This window comes from Sylvia atricapilla, chromosome 1, assembly GCF_009819655.1.
Source record: "Sylvia atricapilla isolate bSylAtr1 chromosome 1, bSylAtr1.pri, whole genome shotgun sequence".
Taxonomy (NCBI): domain Eukaryota; kingdom Metazoa; phylum Chordata; class Aves; order Passeriformes; family Sylviidae; genus Sylvia; species Sylvia atricapilla.
Window position 1 is genome coordinate 2,307,071 of NC_089140.1, and position 14,075 is coordinate 2,321,145.

At 43.8% G+C, this 14,075-nt stretch overlaps 1 protein-coding gene across 2 annotated transcripts; it reads left to right on the forward strand.

Moving 5' to 3' along the window:
- The first annotated feature begins 388 nt into the window (after positions 1-388).
- On the forward strand, positions 389-4,338 carry IBA57 (iron-sulfur cluster assembly factor IBA57). 2 transcript variants are annotated; one of them, XM_066313532.1, is made up of 3 exons: positions 389-747; positions 1,574-1,906; positions 2,563-2,903. In XM_066313532.1, the coding sequence occupies exons 1-3, from the start codon at positions 497-499 to the stop codon at positions 2,768-2,770; spliced, it is 792 nt and encodes a 263-aa protein (XP_066169629.1). In that variant the 5' UTR covers positions 389-496; the 3' UTR covers positions 2,771-2,903. The 2 variants fall into 2 exon arrangements, with proteins under 2 accessions (XP_066169629.1, XP_066169621.1); XM_066313524.1 differs by having other exon boundaries at positions 390-747; positions 1,574-1,917; positions 2,563-4,338.
- Positions 4,339-14,075: the final 9,737 nt, after the last annotated feature.

Here is a 14,075-nt window from a genome sequence, read left to right on the forward strand (position 1 = left end):
AGAATGGCTCTGCCCCCTCTCTGTTTGCAGCATCCAGTGGATTTTAGGCTTGGCAGGAAAGGAGGTGCTTAAGGAACCACTGGACGTGGCACGTAGTGCCATGGTCTAGCTGACACGGTCGGACTCGATGACCTCGGAGGTCCTTTCCAGCCTGATTCTCTAATTAAATTAATTCACTAATTAAATGGGAGGCTGTCCCCTCGCTCGCTCCGTGGCCGGGGAACTCGGGAAAAGCGGGGGGAGTCCCAAATTCCTCCAAATTCAGGGAACACCCGGCTCCGGGGGGCGGGGCCAAACGTGGGGGCGTGGCCTAAGGGATGGGGGCGTGGCCATCTCCATGAGAGTGTACCCATTGGGGGCGTGGCCTACGGGAAGGGGGCGGTCCCCACGGCGCCCCGGCCCCGCCAGCAGGTGTCGCCCTCCCGGGAGGACACACACAAGATGGCGGCGGCGGCGGCGGGCGGCGGTGGCGGGGGGAGTCTGTGACGGCGCCGCCATGTTGGTGAGGGCGATAACGGCGCCCGGCCTGCGCCGCTGGTACCGGGGCCGGCGGGGCGCGGCCACCGCCTGTTTCCCGCTGGGCCGGGCGCTGCTGGGCGTGCGGGGCGCCGATGCCGCCGTGTTCCTGCAAGGGCTGCTCACCAATGACGTCACGCAGCTGGTGGCGACGGGCGACGCGCCCCGCGCGCTCTACGCGCACGCGCTGAACGTGCAGGGCCGCTGCCTGTATGACGTCATCCTGTACAGGTGAGCCCAAGCGGCGCGGCCGGGCGGGGGAGATGGGAGAGACCATTGCGAGGGGACGGGGGGTGGCTCCTGTCACCGCCCTGTGACGTTTCCCGCCTAAATTTCTACATTATTGTGGGGAAAAAGCGCTTCCTCCGTGTGTGTTTGCTATCCTTTAATGCAGCCTCTGCGGATCAGAGCGGTGTGAGGGGTGTGATATCGGCACGGGTGGATACTGACTCCGCTCTGGAGGCAGGGTGGGACGGCTGAGGGTGCTCACCTGAAGGAGAAAAGGCCCCGAGGACACCTCAGAACCCCTTCCATGGGGACAGATGGGATACTGGGGATAAATCTTCCCCTGTGAGGGTGCTGAGGCCCTGGCACAGGTTACAGAGCAGCTGTGGCTGCCCATGGAAGTGTCCAAGGCCAGGTTGGATGGGGTTTGGAGCAGCTTGGGACAGTGGAAGGTGTCCCTGCCCATGGGATTTAAGATCCCATCCAACCCAAATCCATTCTGGGATTCTGTGACAGCAGAAGGCACAGCTGAAGGAAGCTTCTCTCCCAGCTGAAATTCCTTTGGCTGTAGGTAAGGGCAGGGAATTCCACACGGGCAGCCCTGTTCCTGCCCGTGGGAGAAGTGAGGGCAGTGTTTGCCAGGACAGAGCACAGCAGGTGTCAGAAACAGGACAGGTTTTTCATTGTGGGGACGTGGGTGCTGCTCCCTATGCACCACAAAAACTCCCCACATTTCTGGATTTGCACCAGGATCCAAATAAAAAATCCCCCTTTGGCTCCTGCTGCCGTGGGTGTTTATTTTCCTGACCTTCTGGGAGGTGACTCTTTTTAGACTCCACGGAAGCACAGCAGAGGAGCCTCACATCCTGCTGGAGTGCGACAGCGGCGTGCTGGATTCCATCCAGAAACACCTGAAACTCTACAAGATCCGCAGGAAAGTCACCATTGCCCCCTGCCCTGACCTGTCCCTGTGGGCTGTCATCCCTGGGGAACAGCCTGGGGATGCCAGTCCCCTCCCAAAATGTGCAGACCCGGCTCTGCTCTTCACTCCTGACCCCAGGGCAGAAGTCATGGGCTGGAGACTGATAGCAAAAAAAGGAGCAAACCTGTCAGAGATCATCCCTGGGAGTCAAGTTGGAGACGTTCAAGATTACCACAGACACAGGTACAAACAAGGTAAAGGCAAACCCTGTTTCACACTGTGGATTTTGGGGAGTCCACAGGCTGATATAAGGCAGGAATAGGTTCTAAACACTTCTTTCTTATGTTTTAATGCATTTAATTCGTTAATTAACACATGTATTAATAGCTATTTTGAGTGTTAAAGTGACCTGGTGGTTATAATTCTATCTGGGGCTTATAATTGTCTGTTACTCAGATTATGGGGATTGGTCAGGAATGCTAAAAGAAAGCCAGGATCATTCATTTTCTTAGAGAGAAGCTTCAGTGTTTTGAGTAATTTTAATTATTTTGGGATGACACACAGCCCAGCTGCTTTGCTTGTTGCTGAGGAAGGAAAGGAAACACCCAGATCTTGGTTTCCTAAAAATTTTGTGGCTGGATTTGCCAAGTTAACTCCGAGGCCAAGGAGACTGGACAGGGATCTCAGTCCTGGGAGCCTCAATGCTTTTATTTTAGTGTGTCCATGCCAATAAAGGATTAAATTAACTGGCAGAGGGCCAAGTGATGATCCTGTGCTGAACCTGAGATCCGTTTGGGTCAGAAAAAAAATAAAAAATCAAACCCAGAACGAATCAGACAACTCGAGAGCACCAATCTCACGAGGAGCCTTTTCCCCTTTGGCTTTGTCCTTTGCCCTAGGAATTCCCGAGGGGGTGAAGGATCTCCCCCCGGGCGTGGCCCTGCCCCTGGAATCCAACCTGGCCTTCATGAACGGCATCAGCTTCACCAAAGGCTGCTACATCGGGCAGGAGCTGACAGCCAGGACACACCACATGGGCGTGATCCGCAAGCGCCTGCTGCCCGTCCAATTCCCGGAGCCTCTTCCCGGCGTTCCCCAGGGAGCTGAGATCCTCACCCAGGAGGGAAAACCGGCTGGGAAATTCCGTGCTGGAGGAGGAGAGCTGGGCATAGCCCTGCTGAGGTTGGCACACGCCAGTGAGCCGCTCTACATCCAGCTGGGAGGGGACAGAGTGAAGGTCAAAGCCACCACGCCGCAGTGGTGGCCGAAAGCTGCTGTTAAATAGAGCAAGGGAGCGGCGTTTGCCTTAGGGTGGTGTAGGGGGGGATTTGGGAATGCTGCTGGGTTTGGGGGTGTTGGGTGGGGCAGGGGATGTCTGGCAGGATCCCCCAAATCAGGAGTGAACAGCGGGAGCCCAAAGCTGTGGCAGATGGCTGGGTTGGATGTTCCACTGAGCGCCGTGGAGAGACAAATCCAGGGAATTGCACCTTTTCCCGAGGGTAATCCTCACTTTTTTAGGGGTTCTGGGAGTTGTTGGGTGTGTCCCTGTGTATTTAGGGGGTGCCCTGTGTTGTTGGGCTGGGCTCTGGATGGATCTCCAGGCTGACACTCCTCAGGCTGTGCTCCCTGTGTGTTCCAGCTGAAGCAGTGGCATCAGGAGTTTCCCTGTTCCATGCACTGATTTTTTTTTTTTTTCAGTTCAGAATAACCATTCTGCGGTATTATAATTTTATTCTTTTTTTCTTTTTTATTTTTTTTTCTGAGTGGAGATCATGCTGCTCTTATTAAGATGTATTCTCAGGCTGAAGTGTTGTTTTTTTTTTTTTTTTTTCTGCAAATTCCTCCTTGCACTGAGCTTCTTAAACTTGCTGCTGGGGCTGGCGTTTCTTCCCACCACTGGAATTGTGTTCAGGAAGAAGGACACCTCATGCTTCAAGTGTCAGAACTTCATTTTAACTCATCCCAGCTGGGAAAGAAAGGTTCAAACCTGGTCCTGTCTCCTGCTTTGGTGCCAGTGGAGGGAGCAGAGCCAATTCCTCTGCCTCCCTTCACTCAGACCATTTTTTTGAGTGAAAAAATCCCTCGGTGTGTCCCATTTTTTGAGAGAGGGAAGGGATATTTTTAATGCCACGTGTGCTGGCCTTCCTGAGGGAGGATTTTCACCACGTTCTGCCTCTGCACCTCCATGCTCTCTGTGTCTCTCACAGCCTGTCCCTGTTGCCACCTGCAGCTGAGATTTTCTCCATCCACCTCCACCCCCCTGAGGGTTTTCAGAGCAGCCCAATGCCTTGGCATTTCTTTGCTTCCTTTTTTTTTTTTTTTTTTTTTTTTTTTTTTTTTTTTTCTGGCTGCCAACACTGCTCTGCTTCCCCAATTTTTCTTCTTGCTGCAACATATTCCTCTGTTCTTCCAAAGCCAACCAGCTCCATGCCTCCTGACCCTGTCAACCTGCAGTGATGTATTTTTGTATTGCAATAAATCCATTACATAATGAGAGAGCTGCCCAGGTGAGATCACATTTTGCTCAAAAATTAAAAAAAAGCGCCTTTGCATGAATATTTGTAACAAAACCCGTCCAAAATTCACATTCTGCCTCTGTTTCAGTGTTACTGTGAAAGGAATTTGCCTGTAAAAAAAATGCTTATATTGATTAAAACTCTATGGTTGCTGTAAAATGATTTTATGGAATACCTCATTAATTGTTGCCTCTGATTTTAATGTGACTCCTCTGAAAAAGAAGATTTGTTTTGTTTTGTTTTGTTTTGCTTGGAGTGAAGACATACAACAGAATAAATGCACTTTCAGGTTGCTTGCCAACAAGAGCCATGACTTTTGGTCGGGTGTGGGATTGGTAAAAGATTCTTTCTGCTGGGAAAAGAAATCAAACTGAATCCTCCAGAAGCCACAAAGGCGAGGCTGTGCACCCATTGTGCAAAGAATGCTTTTATTGTCCTGGGGTGAGCAGAGCCCCAACAAACACTGAATAAACTCTGGGGAAAGCCCTGAATCTCTTCTGCCTCGGACACACATTGCTTTTGTCTTCTTCACAGTGTTTGAAAGGCTTTTGTTTCAAAAGGAGAAGGTGGTGCTGGAATGAAGAGGTTGTTTGATGGCTCATGAGGAAAAAAAAATGAGGTAGAAATGGAGGGGAGCAGCCCAAATCCATGTTATCCTTAATTTTTTCTTATTTTCCCTCACAGCCTTCTCAGCCATTAATGATTTTGGCCAGTGGATTTGGGGCTGGAGGGTGTAAGGGTTGATTTTGCAGGGGGTTTGCCTCTCTGAGAGCCATGGAATTATGGAAAAGACCCCTTGGATCATCAATCCTTAACAGCACTTCCAAATCCACCACTAATCCGTGTCCCCAGGTGCCACATCCACCCGTTTTTTGGACATTTTCCAGGGATGGTGACTCCACCACTTCCCTTGGCAGCCTGTTCAGGGCTTGACTTTTCCAGGGAGGGAATTTTTCCTGAGCCACCAGCACATTGCTCAAAGATGGGGAATTGAGGTGGTTGCTTTCAGGAAAAGGAAGTTCTCATCTTTTTTCCTGCCTTTTATTTTATTTTATTTTATTTTATTTTATTTTATTTTATTTTATTTTATTTTATTTTATTTTATTTTATTTTATTTTATTTTCTAGGAGCAGTGCTTGTCTTTGTTGTTACATTTTTTTTACCTTCCCTGTCATAGTAAAATGCCAAAAAAAACTAGTAAAATGTCTTGATGTGGTGAGGAGTCCAGAAGAATGACTGCTTAGACTTCAGTCTACTCTATTTAATATAAATACAAATATAAATAGTATAGTATATAATATTACATATATATATATATATTCTACTGCAGGTTATTAAAATCACTGCTATTCCCTGTTAACAACATAATTCCTCATAGAGATTCACACTGCTGTGGTCAGGTTTTGTGTGAGCATCTTCACCCTGGATCACTTTAAGAAGCCCTCACCAATATTTGTAGCTTAATATCAGTTTAATATCAGTATTTTGAGTGGGTTTTCCTGCTGCTGAGACGGTGCTGAACCCTTTCAGCCCTTCAGGGAGTGTCCAAATACTGACCACAAACAGGATTTATTCCTCATGGGCTGCCTTGGTGCTGCTTTTCCAGGAGACTCAATTTCTCCAGGTTTTTCAGGGCTGGAAAATTTGGCAGCTTTCATCCCCTTTTCCCAACAATTCCTGCTGAAACCACTCTCTGCATGGGCATTGTGGCATTTTGAATGTTATTTTGAGGGGAAGGTGTAGCTCCTGCTACTTCTAAATAATTAATATTTTTTGGGAGCACAGTTTCTGCTGGATAGAAGCAAAGACAAATGCTACATTTTGGCTTTAAATCCTTTTTTTTTTTTTTTTTTTTCCCAACCCTTTCCCTGTGTGGTATTTTGCTTATTTTGCTTTTTTAGACTGTGAACTCTTCAAGGAAAAGTCTTGGTGTTTTTTTGGTTTGGTTTGGTTTGGGTTTTTTTCTGTAACCTGCTGTTCTTGAGCCAGCAAGAATAATTTCTGCCTAAACTGTTTTTTGTGGATTTGTGTCTGGATTTCCTCTTTTTCCCTCTGTCCATCCAGGCCAGATGAGTGTGGAATTCTGCTGCCTCCTCCTACCACTAAAATCAAAGTTTGTTCAGTGCTGTGCTGCCACAACCCTGGAAATATTTGGGCTTTCTCTCTTTTCCTTCATCTCTGCTTGAGGTTTTTTGATCTTTCAGGGTTTTGAGGGAAAAAAAAAAGAGTGGAAATTAATATAAAAACTTCCTGTTTTGGTTTTATATATTATTTTATTCTCCAGCTGTGCTGACTTCAGGCAGCTGGGAGGAGCTGGAGAGTGTTGGGAATGTCACTGGAGGTTTTGGGACAGAAAGCAGAGGGGAAAAAGGAGCACAGCAAACAAAGGTTGGGGGTTTTAGGGAGAGCTGACCTCATTTCCCACCTATTGCTGTGTCAGAAAAGCTGCAGGGAACGAAAATATTTGGGGAAAGTTGTGTGCTGTGTGCCACTCCTGTTCTGTTTTATTAATATTTTGGTGTTTAACTTAAATAAATGTATGTTGGAGGTTGCTTTTTGTAATTTTTTGGGGTGGTTTTTGTTTTTAAATCGAGGGGGAATTTAGCACTTCCTCTTTTTTCCAGTTTCAACATTAATAATTCCAGAGTGATGATGGACTTCACTTCCCAGCAACCCAACTAAACTGCATTTTAACTGGGTTTTGTGTCATTTTCTTCAGAAAGGTTGAGATGGATCTGATGGTTCTGGATATACTTATTTACTAAAATGACATTTGCTTTTTTTTTTTTTTTTTTTTTTTTTTTTTTTTTTTTTTTTTTTTTTTTTTTGTAGGACGAAAAATAGAGTGATGTGGGGATGATCAAGATTTATAATCTCAGGCAAAAAAATTGTGGGAAAACCATGACTTTATTGAGGAAAAAAATAAGTTTTAAAAGGTGATAAAATGCAACTGTCGCTGAGATACTTGACAAAGACAAAAAGGCAAGTCAGCTCAGCATGGAAGAAAGCTTTACTTAAAATAAACTTAATTTTTAATTCTCTTTACAAGGATTGATTTCTCCTTTATGGGTACAGAGCTGGGATGAGCCAAGTGCTACTTTCAGTGGGGCACAGGAATAGGAGTGCCAGAATCAGATAAACATTAATTCCAGGGAATTATTTCAGATTCCAAACCCTCAGAGGTACAAGAAGTGTACAATCCTTTCAGTGTGAAATACGATGTGATTGGATATTTATGTGTCTATTAAAGCAATTAAATTTTCCTTCCTGGGTTGTGCTTCTTGATTACAGCTTAAATGGGTTTGGAATGTGAAAATATATCGTTTATTACTGTATAAGTATAGTATAGATACACTAATATATATTTAATTATATGTATATATGTATTTATTATATTATTTTATATATTTGTATGTAAGTATATAAATATATATACAAGGATATATACTAATATAAATGGTAATATTTATATACTTATCTATATATAAACATATAGATATAGTATATATAAATGAATATACCAACTTATAGACATGTACTTTTTTAATATATTTTCTATATTTACTTTTATACTGATATTCTATATACATACACTTTCACAAATATATATACACATGCTTTGATATATATATACACTTTAATAGTTTTATAATATATATACTTTTTATATGCATACTTTTATGCATATATATACTTTAAATATATAAATAAATAATAATTTTATACGTCTTTATACTTCTATACTTTTATATATGTACTTTCACACATACATATACACACACATATATACTTTTATGACATGTATATATTTATTATCTTATTTAAATATATCAGTATATAAATATACAAATATAGTATATATACACGAATGTATCCACATATATTTGTACTTAATTTAATATACTTTATATATACTACCTATTTAGATATATATACACTTTCACACATAAATAGTTTAAATATATGTACATATATACACACACATACTTTGATACAAATGCTTCTATAGTTATATAATTTAATATACATGCACTTTTATGCATATATGTACTTTAAATATATATACACACACTTTTATATAGATGTTTATATACTTTTATATACGTACTTTCACACATACATATACGTACTTGTATATACTTTTGATATGTACTTATTATTTAAATATATACATATTTAAGTATATATAGTATATATCCATAAATGCATCCAATTATATATATGTACTTTATATATATAGTTTTATACTGATATTTATATATATACACTTTCACACACATATGTAGTTAAAAACCATAAGCATATATATACACATGCTTTGACATATATACTTTTATTGTTATATAATTAGGTATATATACTTAAAAACATATACTTTTATATCTATACTTGTTTACTTTTATATATGTACTTATACATATGCACATATACATAAACATACACAAATACATACTTATATATACTTTTATGATATACACTTATTTATTATGTAAATATATACGTAAATATATCCCCTTACATATATGTACTTTAATTTATGCACTTTATATATATAGTTTTATACTGATACTATTTGTTATATACATGCACTTTTACACATATATATATACTTTAAATATATATACACACATACTTTTTTTATTTATATACTATCATATGTGTAGATTCACACATGTATACACATAGATATATTTTTATGAGATGCATCTATTTATTATTTAAATAGACATGTATGTAAGTATATAAACATAGTATATATACACGGATATATTTACTTATAGATATGTACTTTAATTTATAGACTTTATATATTCTTTTATAGTGATATTCTTATATATATACACACTTTCACACATATCTATAGTTTAAATATATATATACATACACACTTTGATATAGATGCTTTTATAGTTATATAATTTTTATATATGCACTTTAACATATATGTACGTTAAATATATACACACACATACCTTTATAGATATTTATATATTTATATACTTTTATATATGTACTTTCACAGACACATATACATACTTTATATACTTTTATGATATGTACTTATTTATTATTTAAATATATATGTATGTAAGTATATATAGTACATATACACAAGTACATCCACTTACATATATGTACTTTAATTTATGTACTTTATAGTTTTATACTGATATTTATATATATAAAATATATTTTATATAAAATACATATATTATATAAAAATCACATATATATATATTTCACATATATCTATAGTTGAAAAACACATATACGCATGCTTTGATAGATATATATATACTTTATTGTTATGTCATTAGGTATATATACTTTAAATATATATATACACACATACTTTAATATATATTTATACTTATATACTTTTATATATGTACTTTCATACATATACATATACATATACACATACATATACATATATATACACACATATATACACACATTTATACATATACACATACATACACATGCTTACATATAAACTTTAACATATATAATTTTTAGTGTAAATACACATTTCCATATAAATATGTAGTAGCGATCACCTGAGCATCATTAGTGGATAATTACTTGTGCTAATTAGGGAGGAGAGGCGCGTTTCCTGGGCGCTGCTCCCCGCCCGAGCTGAGCCGCGCCTTCCCGGCGGTGCGCACACAACTGCCCGGGAAAGGGGCATCCCAAAGCTCGGCCGGAGGGAAAAAACTGCAATTCCCAGAGTCCTCGAGCATCCTGGCCCTGCGGTGACATCAGAATCCCATGGCCGGCACCGGCTGGGCAGCGACAACAGCGAAATGTGAGCTCGGCTCTTCTCCCTTCTCCAGCCCGATCCCACCGCGCCGAGCGCTGCGGAACGCTGTGACCCCCCAAGGGACGGCAGGTGACATCTCGGTGACAAGGGACCGCCGCCGTTTCCCGGCCACTTCGGGGAGCCGCGGGTTGCGCTTCTCCTGGCGGGGCCATTCCCTGTCCGCAGCCCTCGTTCCGCCGCTTTTTCCGCCGCTTTTCCCGCTGCTTTTGCCATTGTCCCGCGGCTCCAGAAGGGCGGAGGAGACGCTTTTCCAGAGCCTGGCAACAGAGTGCGTGTAGTAACAGCGCTGGGAGCGGGGATCCCCGGCCAGGGCACGGGTACAGGCATCCACCTCGGCTCCTGCCCGGCTGCTCCAGCCTCTCCTTCCCCGCTGGCCTCGGCCGGGGGCTGCAGAAACAGCCAGGGGATGAACGGCTGGTGGGGAGCGCTAACTGCGCACCTCGGGCTCGGTGGAAGTCGGCTCTGGCTGCGGGATGAGGGTTCTGCGCCTCCGGGAGGGATAACTCGGGATGCTGTGCCTCTGGGAGGGATAACTCGGGCTGCTGTTCCCGAAGGGATAACTCGGGATGCCGTGCCCGGAGGGGGGATAACTCGGGATGCCGTGCCCGGAGGGAGGATAACTCGGGATGCCGTGCCCGGAGGGGGGATAACTCGGGATGCCGTGCCCGGAGGGAGGATAACTCGGGATGCCGTGCCCGGAGGGAGGATAACTCGGGATGCCGTGCCCGGAGGGGGGATAACTCGGGATGCCGTGCCCGGAGGGGGGATAACTCGGGATGCCGTGCCCGGAGGGGGGATAACTCGGGATGCCGTGCCCGGGGGGCATAACTCGGGATGCCGTGCCCGGGGGGATAACTCGGGATGCCGTGCCCGGGGGGATAACTCGGGATGCCGTGCCCGGGGGGGATAACTCGGGATGCTGTGCCCGGAGGGGGGATAACTCGGGATGCTGTGCCCGGGGGGATAACTCGGGATGCTGTGCCCGGAGCGGGGATAACTCGGGATGCTGTGCCCGGAGCGGGGATAACTCGGGATGCTGTGCCCGGAGCGGGGATCACTCGGGATGCTGTGCCCGGAGCGGGGATAACTCGGGATGCTGTGCCCGGAGCGGGGATAACTCGGGATGCTGTGCCCGGAGCGGGGATAACTCGGGATGCTGTGCCCGGAGGGGGGATAACTCGGGATGCCGTGCCCGGAGGGGGGATAACTCGGGATGCCGTGCCCGGAGGGGGGATAACTCGGGATGCCGTGCCCGGAGGGGGGATAACTCGGGATGCCGTGCCCGGAGGGGGGATAACTCGGGATGCCGTGCCCGGAGGGGGGATAACTCGGGATGCCGTGCCCGGAGGGGGGATAACTCGGGATGCCGTGCCCGGAGGGGGGATAACTCGGGATGCCGTGCCCGGAGGGGGGATAACTCGGGATGCCGTGCCCGGAGGGGGGATAACTCGGGATGCCGTGCCCGGAGTGGGGATAACTCGGGATGCCGTGCCCGGAGGGGGGATAACTCGGGATGCCGTGCCCGGAGGGGGGATAACTCGGGATGCCGTGCCCGGAGGGATGATAACTCGGGATGCTGTGCCCGGAGGGATGATAACTCGGGATGCTGTGCCCGGGGGGATAACTGGGGATGCCGTGCCCGGGGGGGTGACTCGGGATGCCGCCCGAAGGATAATAACTCGGGATGCTCGAAGGATAACTCGGGATGCTGTCCAGAGGGATAACTCGGGATGCTCCCCGCAGAAAAGCTGCTGGTTTGAGCAGCTGGAAAACCACCCAGGACAGTGATTTCTGCGCTGTAATATTTGCTGAGGTTGTTGTAGTTCAAAGCAGAGTGTGCTGAGTTACTTTCCTGGTGGTTTCTCAGTGCTGTCAAGTGATTCTTTGATGTGAGCGCCTGACAAAATTTCCGTATTTCTCTAGTCAAGTATCTCGTGGTGCTGGGCACCAGAGTCTCCAAGCAGGAAACTTTAAAAGCCTTTCTCAAAGTGAATAGGAAATTTAGGAATACTTGCTGTCATCTCTCCCCTGAGAAGTGTAGTAACTTCACAACCAGGTAATTCAAACATCAAAAACTCATCTGTTTCTCTTTAGAAGCAGTTCAGGTGTTTGAAAGGGTGTTGTGTCAGTGTTTTGTTAAAAATCTGGAATCCTGAGGACGCCTCATTAGTACTTGAATTTCACAAAGTGTGGAGGAAGTCAGGTGCGAAAAGTGGCTTTATGTCTCTGATTTGAGTAGTCTAATGAAATTAAGACAGAGATTATATATAATAATATATAATAATTGTGTATATTATTATATAATATTTAGTGTGTCCTGATCCTCGTGCAGCTGATTAAAAAAGTTCTATTTATTTGTCCCTGTGTTTGACCAGTTTGAAACTTCAATCAGTGTGCATTTCCCCCATTCAGCAGTGGATAATTTCAGCAATTTTGTGTGTTTTAAGATAGATTTGGGAAGAGTATATGTAGAGAAAGTATATATATATAAAATATATCATTTTGGAAGGAGTTTGATTTAGTGGGATTTAAGCTGTACTGGATAGATCAGAATGAATTGGGTAAACATTTTGTAACTCCAGCTGGAATTTTATATTCCTGAACAAAAAGGTTTTTATTAGTACAAGTAATGCTGTTTTCCAGCACAGGGCATTATCTACAAATCAGGCACTTGAAGTGCTTTTGGATTATTTGACTTTAAAGTGAGTGGAAGTCCAGTAAAAACTCGTTACCTGTTTGTTTAATATTCCCTCGTGTTTCCCAGGACTACCAGCAGATAATGGGGTGTGACACGTGATAGGAATTGTAAGTGAAGGTGAATTACATTCCCTTAGATTTTCATGGAGCCTGCATAAAAAAAAAAAAAAAAATAGAACCTGAAAGTTCAGAGTAAAGGTTTCAGTCATTTTTGCACACAAAATACTTAATTTGTGGATATAGGAATAGTGGGACTGGAGTGTTCAGAGTACTTGGACAACAGTGAGGAGTGTGTTGAGCTGTAAAATCTATAATTAAAAACAATATTAGTAGTTTATTGAAATAGTTTAAATGAATGGCAGAGCAGGGCTTTGCTTCTAAACTATCTGCTGGCAAATTATTCAATTTTTTTTTAAAGAAATCAAGAATTTCAGTCAGTGGAGAGGTTATGGATTAGAAGCTTTAATACAAATGCTGCAGAAATGTTCTGTGTGTTTGGGTGGGGATTTTTTGGCTCAGGACAAAAGGTGACACTACCTTGTGTCAAGGATGGAGTTGAAGAGTAGGTTGGACTCTCTTATCCCAAAAACCTTTCTGCCACGGAGCTTTGTAAAGCAGATAGGCCTAAATATAAAATAAATAATAATAATAATAAAGATGTGTTAGAGAGAAATGTGGGTCTTCAAATCTGACACCTGATTCTGGAACTTGTAACACAGGAGGAAGTTTTCAGGCCTTCCTCATTATCTCCCAGAAACACTGAGGTAATGTTTGAAATCCCTTTTTTTTAACCAGTAGTGCAAGAAGCTTCTGTTTGCAGCAGCCCTTAGAGGCAGCCACAGAGAGTGGGCACAGAAAATCCACTTTTTTGAAGGAGGCTGGAGCACAGGGGCAGCACTCAGACCTGTTTGGAGCACCTCTGTATAAAATTTAAGCTTCACTTGGAGTCTTGCTTGTGTTGTGAAGCCCAAACGCAGCAGCTGAAAGGGTTTGGGAATTTCCCATGGTTTCAGGTAGTTCCTGTTTGGAGAGATCCAAGGGATTGTTGTTTGGACTTCAGGATATCCACGAGTGCTGGGTGAAATCCACTCCTCAAGTTGGAAATAGGTGGGTTGTGTCACAGAGGTAATGATTAACCAGATCAGTCCTGTGCATGGTTAGGGGTGCCTTGACTTGAGAACAGCTGATAAAAGGTCGGTGTGGTGGGAATGTCATTTGTGGTAGCAAAATCCAGGTTTGGACATCAGATCAGCCAAATTCTGGGTGCTGCAGGTTGGGGGAGATCATCCACAGAGGGATGTGGGTATGGCCTGACATCATCTCCTTCCTTTAGGACAGGAGCAGCTGCTTTGTCGGATTCTGAGAATTGATCACA